Genomic DNA, 11,264 nt, shown 5'->3' on the forward strand with positions numbered 1-11,264 from the left:
ATGACCCATGACTAACAGTACATCCAAAATGACAGGTTTGGGTAGTCAGGCTTGCTGACATATCCCAATTCCGTAGATAGATGCTTACGATGTCAATCACTGTATTGTCTGATCCAGACTATTATTTTTACAAACTGCCGTCATCTAGCTGAAATATTGCTGAGTGCAGCGTTAAACAAGGGAACCACACCATCCTAGTGATAGCATAAGGCCAGTCTGTTGTCAGAGCTCCAGATAAACTTTTGGTGTTGTGGGTATTTTACCCATGCATTTTAAAATCATTGGGTATCAGTAATTCTATCTGCGAATTCAAATTTCTGTTACCCACTAGTTTTTACACATGTGGGTATTTAAGTTAAATATTTAAAAACACTATTCATCTAGTCCCTGCAAACTGGTGTTGTGTGGGTTCGAGTGCTTTATAGGACTCAAAAATACCACGATACTTCCACAAGAAAGTGTGATGGCAAATGATCATGATCTGACTCTCATCGTGGAGTTTGGCAAGGTTGACGGAATGCCAACTTATAATTTCAAAATAAGTTGCTGATTTGCTAATCGAATACGCAGGGTTACTTCACAATATTTTGATGATATGCACAGGTTTTAGTTTTGTATTGTATCTGTAATGTTCGTTGCGTATTTGATACGCTTGGATTATATTTTACTGCGTATTTGTGCATTTCTGATGCGTATTTCACGCAGATACGCAGCTTATCTGGAGCTCTGGTTGTTTATTTCAGTGTCGGAAATACAAGGGCAGCGATCGCATTAAGTCCAAGGCAGAAGTTATATACAACAAGTTCAAGGCACTATTTGTCATGGGGGATGGAGAAGCTGCTCCCCCACAGGTGAGTAATGAGGCTGGTGTAGGAATACAGGAATAATAGTTGCGTCCCTAAGGCATGCCAGAAACCCATGATTGTGGGTTCGAATCTCGGTTCGCCCTGATTATGTTTCAAGGTTTGTCAGCACCATATCCTTGCGAGTGGGTTTCACCGAAGTGGTAAACGTCTGGGACCTGCATCACTTCGGGCTTTCCTCCAAAAATCAAACAAACAAACTGTATCTTAAGAACCATTGCAGAATATTATTTTTATTATATTTGCCTTAGTGAGCTTTGTACACAATTATGATTCCTAATCAATCTCCTTAAAATCAGATCTTAGTTCTCGCTATCGCTTAACAAAGATCTGAGGACATCCCATTAAGGGTCAAGTCAGAACGGCCTTTCATCCAACCAACCAGAGCGTCGCTTACCAGATCATGAAAGTGATTGTCGGAATGTGTTTTCTAATCATGCAACCACAAAATATTTAACACAGGGTATTCCGAACGACAGTTACGGATTTTATGAATATATCCATACAATCTAGGCCATCTATAAGCCATTCCAGAATGTTGTTCTTATCAGTTTAAATATTTTTTGTCGAGAATACGTCAAAATGTTTCGAAGCGTAGTCGCCAGTTTGAAACTAGTGTCGTAAAGCTCGAGAGAGCTGCCTTCTGATTGGCTAATGTCGCTTTCTTGTCAGTCATTTCATTGGTCGGTCAAAATTCGCAAAAGGTCATTTTGACGGACCCGTAATGGGATGTCCTCAGGTCTTTGTTTAGCGGTAGCGAAATCTGAGATCTGATTTTAATGAGATTGGATTCCCAATACATATAGCTCTGACTGGATGTTTGGCGAGTGAATAGGATGCGATTTGCAAATAGGTACATGACTTGAATGAGCTGTTGCAACTTTGGCTGTCTGCTGTTGCAACTGCGGCTGTCTGTTGTTGCAACTGTGGCTGTCTGTTGTTGCAACTGTGGCTGTCTGTTGTTGCAACTGTGGCTGTCTGTTGCAACTGTGGCTGTCTGTTGTTGCAACTGTGGCTGTCTGTTGTTGCAACTGTGGCTGTCTGCTGTTGCAACTGTGGCTGTCTGTTGTTGCAACTTTGGCTGTCTGTTGTTGCAACTGCGGCAGTCTGTTGTTGCAACTGTGGCTGTCTGCTGTTGCAACTGCGGCTGTCTGTTGTTGCAACTGTGGCTGTCTGTTGTTGCAACTGTGGCTGTCTGTTGCAACTGTGTCTGTCTGTTGTTGCAACTGTGGCTGTCTGTTGCAACTGTGGCTGTCTGTTGTTGCAACTGTGGCTGTCTGTTGTTGCAACTGTGGCTGTCTGTTGTTGCAACTGTGGCTGTCTGTTGCAACTGTGTCTGTCTGTTGTTGCAACTGTGGCTGTCTGTTGCAACTGTGGCTGTCTGTTGCAACTGTGGCTATCTGTTGTTGCAACTGTGGCTGTCTGTTGTTGCAACTGTGGCTGTCTGTTGTTGCAACTGTGGCTGTCTGTTGCAACTGTGTCTGTCTGTTGTTGCAACTGTGGCTGTCTGTTGCAACTGTGGCTGTCTGTTGCAACTGTGGCTATCTGTTGTTGCAACTGTGGCTATCTGTTGTTGCAACTGTGGCTGTCTGTTGTTGCAACTGTGGCTGTCTGTTGTTGCAACTGTGGCTGTCTGTTGTTGCAACCGTGGCTGTCTGTTGCAACTGTGTCTGTCTGTTGTTGCAACTGTGCTGTCTGTTGTTGCAACTGTGGCTGTCTGTTGCAACTGTGGCTGTCTGTTGTTGCAACTGTGGCTGTCTGTTGTTGCAACTGTGGCTGTCTGTTGTTGCAACTGTGGCTGTCTGTTGTTGCAACTGTGGCTGTCTGTTGCAACTGTGGCTGTCTGTTGCAACTGTGTCTGTCTGTTGTTGCAACTGTGACTGTCTGTTGCAACTGTGGCTGTCTGTTGTTGCAACTGCGGCTGTCTGTTGTTGCAACTGTGGCTATCTGTTGTTGCAACTGTGGCTGTCTGTTGTTGCAACTGTGGCTGTCTGTTGTTGCAACTGTGCTGTCTGATGTTGCAACTGTGGCTGTCTGTTGTTGCAACTGTGGCTGTCTGTTGCAACTGTGGCTGTCTGTTGTTGCAACTGTGGCTGTCTGTTGTTGCAACTGTGGCTGTCTGTTGTTGCAACTGTGGCTGTCTGTTGTTGCAACTGTGGCTGTCTGTTGCAACTGTGGCTGTCTGTTGCAACTGTGGCTGTCTGTTGTTGCAACTGTGGCTGTCTGTTGTTGCAACTGTGGCTGTCTGTTGCAACTGTGTCTGTCTTGTTGCAACTGTGGCTGTCTGTTGCAACTGTGGCTGTCTGTTGTTGCAACTGTGGCTGTCTGTTGTTGCAACTGTGGCTATCTGTTGCAACTGTGGCTGTCTGTTGCAACTGTGGCTGTCTGTTGTTGCAACTGCGGCTGTCTGTTGTTGCAACTGTGGCTGTCTGATGTTGCAACTGTGGCTGTCTGCTGTTGCAACTGTGGCTATCTGTTGCAACTGTGGCTGTCTGCTGTTGCAACTGTGGCTGTCTGTTGTTGCAACTGTGGCTGTCTGTTGTTGCAACTGCGCTGTCTGTTGTTGCAACTGTGACTGTCTGTTGTTGCAACTGTGACTGTCTGTTGTTGCAGCTGATGGAGATGAAGAAGAAACCAGAGCTGAATCAGAAGGAGAACAAGGAGAACGAACTCGACACGGAGAAAGGTAAGTTGTCCACCACTGTAACCAACACACAGACAATGTGGTCTCCAAGATGGTTCAGGGTAAAGCAGGTCCTAAATTCTCTATTGGGTGACTTGGCTAACAGTTTCCTTGCTCAGGCTATCAACCACGGGTCACGGGTGGGGTACTGCTTTACAACAATGACAGAGCTTTACAGTGTCAACCCGTGAAGATCCGGGTTAGAATAGGTCATCCGCAGCCCATGCTTGTCAAAAGAGGCAAGTAACGGGATGGGGTGGTCAGGCTCGGTGACTTGGTTGATGCATGTCATCGTATCCCAAGGTGGCCCAGTCGTCTAAAGTGCCGCGATTTGCTGTGCAGAGTTGCGTCCCTTGGGCACGCCTGAAACCTATGATTGCTGGTTCGAATCCCGGTTCGCTCCAATGACTCCAATGTCTAAGGCCTGCATTACCTCAGGCTTTCCTCCCACATTAAGCTGACACGCCGTCTCTGGATTGTCTTGTCCCTATTCTATTATTCACATAACGCTGTCATATAGCTGGAATATTGTCGAGTAAGGGCGTTAAACAACAAACAGTGTAAACAATTACTGGGGGTCCTTGGGTCCTTGAGATTTGGGCAATACTTTGGGAACTTTTAATGTCAAAGTTGTGTGAACAAGACCCTTTTACTCTTTACTGCTGCTGAGAAAGTTTTTCCTTAAACCTCAACCACCTCTGTCTTTTTAGTCATGAGGATTCAGGGTTAGAATAGCCCCCAGCATGATATGCTTGTAAGAAGTGACTGGATCGGGTAGTCATACTGCTGCTTAGTGGATTGGGTGGTCAGGCCCTGTTGCTTGGTGGATTGGGTGGTCAGGATCTGTTGCTTGGTGGATCGGGTGGTCAGGCTCTGTTGCTTGGTGGATTGGGTGGTCAGGATCTGTTGCTTGGTGGATCGGGTGGTCAGGCTCTGTTGCTTGGTGGATTGGGTGGTCAGGCTCTGTTGCTTGGTGGATTTGGTGGTCAGGCTCTGTTGCTTGGTAGATTGGGTGGTCAGGATGTTGCATGGTGGATTGGGAGGTCATACTCTTTTGCTTGGTAGATTGGGAGGTCAGGATCTGATGCTTGGTGGATCGTGTGGTCAGGCTCTGTTGCTTGGTAGATTGGGTGGTCAGATTCTGTTGCTTGGTGGATTGGGTGGTCAGGATCTGATGCTTGGTGGATCGGGTGGTCAGGCTCTGTTGCTTGTTGGATTGGGTAGTCAGGCTATGCTGCTTGGTGGATTGGGTGGTCAGACTCTGTTGCTTGGTGGATTGGGCGGTCAGGATCTGATGCTTGGTGGATCGGGTGGTCAGGCTCTGTTGCTTGGTGGATTGGGTGGTCAGACTTTGTTGCTTGGTGGATTGGGTGGTCAGGATCTCATGCTTGGTGGATTGGGTGGTCAGGCTCTGTTGATTGGTGGATGGATTGGGTGGTCAGACTCTGTTGATCGGTGGATTGGGTGGTCAGGCTCTGTTGCTTGGTGGATTGGGTGGTCAGGCTCTGTTGCTTGGTGGATTGGGTGGTCAGGCTCTGTTGCTTGGTGGATTGGTGGATTGGTGGATTGGGTGGTGAGACTGCTGCTTGGTGGATTGGGTGGTCAGACAGTTGCTTGGTGGATTGGGTGGTCAGACTGTTGCTTGGTGGATTGGGTGGTCAGACTGCTGCTTGGTGTATTTGGTGGTCAGGCTCTGTTGCTTGGTGGATTGAGGTTCTTCATACCCAGACCATCATATAGATGGAATGTTTAAAAGTGAGTAGTCACACAATAAAGAAATAAAATGTTCTTAATCTCAATTGATGCTTACGTTTTCATTTGTTTCTAACTTTCTAGGTAGTGATTCCACTCCGACGGACAAAGTGAATGATATCACAGATGGCAACAAAGACACTAACGTTTCTGCGGAATCTGCCGTGCTTTTGGAATCCGTTGCCGGGTCGGACTCCAAGGAACCCACTCCGTTCTTTTTCCCGAAAAAGTCTGCTGGTATTCCAGGCTTAGATCTCATCAATCCAAACCAAGCTGGTCTTCCTAAGCCCATCCCCCAGCCGGAGCCCCAACGCGAATCAAACATTCCCGACAACATCAAGGCAGTGTTGTCGGACCTCAGTGAGGACGAGGAAAGTGACTCCAAGGCGACCGGTGCGGGGGACGCAGCACCAAATTGTGAAAGTGACACTAAAGACAAAACCCCAGTGGAAGAAGTGGTGCCAGATCAGACAGAACAATTTCAAGGAACTGTGAACGAAACTTCCAGAGAGGTTGTGGAGGTCTCAGAACCAAAGAAAGTGTCTGGGATTTTAGATCTGCCACTCCCAGATGTTGATACGGACAATAGTAACATGACGCCGCTAACTGGCGCCGATACGCCTGCCGCCGACACTCCTGCATCCAGAGTTGAAGGGTCAAGTCCCCTTGGAAACCTTGTGGGTGTTTCAGGGAACGCAACGGACACAAGTGTCGTTCCCTCACCGGTTGTGGATTCTGATTCGGCAAAGGAGCCGTCCCATGATGCACTGCATGCTGTGACATCGCCACCAGTGAAAGAGGCAGCAGCGGAGGATACAGCAATGGAGACAGCATCATTGCAAGTTCCTGAAACGGAGGTTGCGACCGTTCCGGAGAAGATGTCGTCTCCGGAGTTCCACAACGAGGTTGTTGAAGAAGAGGAGGAAGATGTCGTGGAGACCACAGTGAGTTTTATGTAACATTTCTCAATTGAAATATACTGTTGAGATCAGTCCATTCTAAAGTAATGATTAGCAATCAGCCCTGCCTTGCTACCAAACATCCTGCCTTGCTACCAAACATCCTGCCTCACTACCAAACATCTGCCTTACTACCAAATATCCGCCTCACAACAAAACACCCGCCTCACAACAAAACACCCGCCTCACAACAAAACACCCGCCTCACTTCCAAACATCTGCCTCACACCAAACATTCCGCTTCTCTACCATCCATCCTGCCCCACAACAAAACACCGTCCTCACAACAAAACAACTGCCTCACAACAAAACACCCGCCTCACAACCAAACATCCCCATGGCCGCCTCCGTGGTCTAGTGGTAGAGCGTCCGCCCGGAGAGCGGAAGGTCCGCGTCATACCAAAAGACGTTAAAAGATGGTACTTGTTGTTACCCTGTCTGGCGCTCGGCATTAAGGGGCTAAAACAAGGACTGGTCGGCTCGGAGTCGGTATACTGTGTCTGAGTGGGGTATTCATGTTAAACTGCGGCATGGCATCTCAGTGAGCTAGCACTATAAATCGGCATCAGTGCGGACTAGTACAAGTAGCCACACAAACACACACACGTACATGCATGTCGCTATATAAGTGCAATAAACCGCCTCACAACAAAACACCCGCCTCACAACAAAATAACCGCCTCACAACAAAACATCTGCCTCACACCAAACATTCCGCTTCTCTACCAACCATCCTGCCCCACAACAAAACACCCGCCTCACAACAAAACAACCGCCTCACACAACCAAACATTCCACTTCTCTACCAACCATCCTGCCCCACAACAAAACACCTGCCTCACAACAAAACAACCACCTCACAACAAAACACCCGCCTCACAATAAAACACCCGTGAAGATTCCGGGGTAGAATAGATCTTCAGCAACCCATGCTTGCCGTAAAAGGTGACTTTGCTTGCGTAAGAGGCGACTAACAGGATTGGGTGGTCAGGCTCGCTGACTTGGTTGATGCATTTCATCGATCCCAATTGCGTGGATCGATGCTCATGAAATTAATCACTGGATTGTCTGGTCCAGACTCGATAATTTACAGATTGCCGTCCTTTAGCTGGAATATTGCTGAGTGCAGCGTTTAACAACAAACCAAAACCAACCAACCTTTCATCCAACCAATCAGAGCGTCGCTTATCAGATTAACCAACCAAAACACCCGCCTCACAACGAAACACCAACCTCACAACGAAGCACCCACCTCACAACGAAGCACCCACCTCACAACGAAGCACCCACCTCAATACAAAACACCAACCTCAATACAAAACACCAACCTCACAACAAAACATCCGCCTAGATGAATCCCTGCAAAATGCTACCTATGTTTGGTAACTTTGCAGGATCGGCGTGACCTGAATGCTCGCATCGAAGAGATCATTATGGGAACACAAGAGAAGAAGGGACCAGCCTCGTTGCCCGACGAAGACGGCGGTAGTGAGAGCGACCCCGTCATGGACGATGACGAACTCCATTCTCTGCTGGGGGTATGAAGTTAGTGAGGATGTGTTGATTCTGTTACAGAATGTCTTTCAACTTCATTGTGCATGGATGTTATTGTGTATGGACAAATGACGCCTTCATGTTATGGTGATGAGGCAATTCTCGCAAACAGTCGCCCGTCGTTTTGAAGGTCACTTGTCTGGACATGAATCCTGGATGTTGGGAAACCAGGAGTGACGCGCAAGGTGATGCCGGTACCCCGGGGCGAATAGTTCCAGTCACTGCCAAGATGGCTGATGTACCTTCAGCTTGTCCAGGAGAATCTTGAAGACACACCAGCTTCAGGTCAAGGTGGCCTCTACAATCAAACAAGAACTCTGTGTGAACGGTGAACAGAGTGAGACATTAAGAAAAGAAGTGCCCGTTCTGGATGTGTACTGATACGGAAGTGATGAGGCACGGGATAGTGGGTAGTCTTTACTGACCTTGACGTGACCTTGCAAGAGAGGATGTTGGGATTCCCATTAAAATGATGAACGGCAAACAGACTAAGCATTTCAAGGTTTCAGTCGTTCTGCATCGGACTGTGACGTTTCATTGTGATCGTTCACAGCATGGATGTTTCACCGATTCAAAAGGAACACGGACTTCTTTAATACGAAGTGTGGTGTATTAATGCAAGGGTGTGAAACGTCTGAATGGCTCATACAAGATGGTGTGAAAGTGTGCCAATTTTCTATCTGGAATCCTGTTAAATGTTCAGCTTGAAGTCGCGAAGTCGAGTCATGCACGTCTGTTATGTAGTGTCAAACTGTTGTGTGGCGTATGTGGCATTAGCATCCGACGACCAAGTCATTCACTGCTGCTGTAGCCGGAAGCCCAAGTCAGGTTCCTTTTGTCCAGTAAATTTAGCATCTAATATCTTGGTTACTTTGTTTTCAGTTCATTGCGCTTATGAAATTCATGTAAGGAGTAAAATGTATGAAAAATTATATCTGTACGAAATTTGGTAGTCCACTGGAAACGTCTTGGCAGAAACTGCATTTACTTTTGGAGCAATTCATGGCTGGCATTTATTGGACGTTTCAGAATGAGTTATTGGATGTATTGATGTCCACTTGTGACACTGGAGAGTGTTTCAGTGTTTTAAATCTCAAAATAAATTTTACTCCTGCCCTCCCTTCGGTTTCACGTCTTCCCTAAGACTATCAAACATGGTGCCAGGGGCAGGGTGGCCCAGTCATCTAAGGCGCCGCAATTTGCAGTACAGATTTGACTCCCTTAGGAACGCCAGAAACCGATGTTCATGCGTTCGAGCTGATGATGTTTCCAGGTTTGTCAGCACCACACCCGTGCAAGTGGGTTTCACCGAAGTGGTAAACGTCTGAGACCTGCATCACTTCGGGCTTTCCTCCCACATTTACCTGACACGCCGTGATATAACTGGAATACTGTTTGCAGCGGCGTTAAGCCCCCCTCACTCAAACAAGGTGCTATTGTTGACTGTGAACAACATCAGAAGGAAAGGAAGCAGGAGTTCTTGAAGACTGAAATGAACATTTCGTTTCTTAAATGATTTTTTTTGTCAAATGCTGTATTTACTTAGCTGCCATGTGGCCGAATGTTCTGTAATTGTTATGAATTTGCAACCAATATGCGATAATGTGTCTTCTTCCTTAATTCATAAGGGGCGAGGGTGGCCCAGTCGTCTCAGGCGCCGCGATTTGCTGTGTAGGGTGGCGTCCCTTGGGCACGCCAGAAATCTATGATTGTGGGTTCGAATCCCGGTTCGACCCGATTATGTTTCTAGGTTTATCAGCACCATACCCGTGCTTGTAGGTTACACTGAAGTGGTAAACGTCTAAGACCTGCATCACTTCGGGCTTTCCTCACACATTAAGTTGACAAGCCTCGATATAACTAATACTGTTAAACCCAACTCACTCACTCACTCATTCATGTATAGGCCTAATGAAAATGTCAAAGCGATAACAAGCATCACGGCATGGTACTCTTGACATTACTCTTTTTCACACCAAATTACGCTTTTTTACCCGACTGATTACTCCAAAGCTTCAATTAGGGTAGGCATCTCTGTACAGATTATTTTTTATACAACATACATATAACTAATCTTATTAATCGATATATAGTATATATCGATATATCATTATACTTCAAAGTGGATATATTTCCAGTCAATGACACTTGGTCGTCCGGTAAACCCTTTTGAGATTAAGTCATTTATTGAGTGGGCCTAGTGGTTGAAGTGTTTGCTCGTCATGTCAAAAACCCGGGTTCGAGTCCCATATGGGTATCATGTGTGAACCCCTTTACCGGTGTCCCCAGTCATGACCATTTCTAGAATATTGCTAAAAGCGGCGTACCATACTCCCTTGTAATTTTTCGACATGTATGTGTTGCGATACAAGACCATCCTATTAGAACAACCTTTGTGGGGGTGTTGGCCTTTGTCAACATTGCTTTACGGAAAAAGCAACGATGCTTGCCATAAAAGGCAACTATGCTTGTCGTAAGAGGCGACTAATGGGATCGGATGGTCAGGCTCGTTGACTTGGTTGATGCATGTCATCGGATCCCAATTGCATGAATCGATGCTCATAATGTCAATCACTGGATTGTCTGGTCCAGACTGAATTATTTACAGACCGCCGCCATCTAGTTGGATTATTGCTGAGTGTGTGTTAAACAACGAACAAACAATTTATTGAACAGGATTTAAAGTCAAGGTGGATTTTTTTTTTTTATCTCTGGGAATTCTAAATTTTTTGTCAGGGAAAACTAACATGTTCATAGTAAGTAAAAGTTGTACCTTCTAAGATCTTGAATGTTTTTCATTTTTGAAATTTACAATGTTTATCCATATTACACCTTTTCTTTTCCTAGTAATGGAAATATTTAACAGATCTGGAAACCGAGTATGAAAAAAGAGTGTCAATATGTTAGAAAAGTAGTGTGTAAAATATGTCTTCTGTACATGAGCAACAGCTACGTGATGTATATAGCAGATATCGCAACTGCTACGTGATGTATATAGCAGATGTCGCAACAGCTACGTGATGTATATAGCAGATATCGCAACAGCTACGTGATGTATATAGCAGATGTCGCAACAGCTACGGGATGTATATAGCAGATGTCGCATCTGTCATGACTGGTGTAGATTTCATGTTGTCTATTTTAGTTTCTGTATCAGGATGGCAAGGATGGAGGCCCTCGCTGATGTTGATTTGAGTCCATAAATGTTGAGATGTTGAGTGCTGTGTGTTTGTTGTGTGTGTGAATGTGTGTTTGTTGTGTGTGAATGTGTGTTTCACACTGTTTTTCACTGTTTGACATATCAAGGTTTACAAATGATGACTTGTCAGGAGAATGTGATGTGGATTATGTTTTTTAGGAATTCTAGAATTCAAGGAAGCGTGGAAGTAATTGTGAATCCAGTTATTTTGATTCACTCTGTTTTGAGGAGCCCATACTAAAAGCTTTGTCAAT

General features: G+C 45.8%; 1 protein-coding gene across 2 annotated transcripts in view; it reads left to right on the forward strand.

Annotated features, from left to right (window-relative positions):
- The window catches only part of LOC139460998 (hepatoma-derived growth factor-related protein 2-like), a 55,972-nt gene extending 45,433 nt beyond the window's left edge, over positions 1–10,539 (forward strand). For both annotated transcript variants that reach the window (XM_071242460.1, XM_071242462.1), the window contains exons 17-20: positions 744–851; positions 3,477–3,549; positions 5,383–6,242; positions 7,652–10,539. In XM_071242460.1, the coding sequence (XP_071098561.1) occupies positions 744–851; positions 3,477–3,549; positions 5,383–6,242; positions 7,652–7,801 (1,191 nt within the window). In that variant the 3' untranslated portion in view covers positions 7,802–10,539. The remainder of the gene's footprint in view (positions 1–743; positions 852–3,476; positions 3,550–5,382; positions 6,243–7,651) is intronic.
- Positions 10,540–11,264: the final 725 nt, after the last annotated feature.

Source organism: Haliotis cracherodii, unplaced genomic scaffold (genome assembly GCF_022045235.1).
Source record: "Haliotis cracherodii isolate W230 unplaced genomic scaffold, xgHalCrac1.p SCAF_14, whole genome shotgun sequence".
NCBI lineage: Eukaryota > Metazoa > Mollusca > Gastropoda > Lepetellida > Haliotidae > Haliotis > Haliotis cracherodii.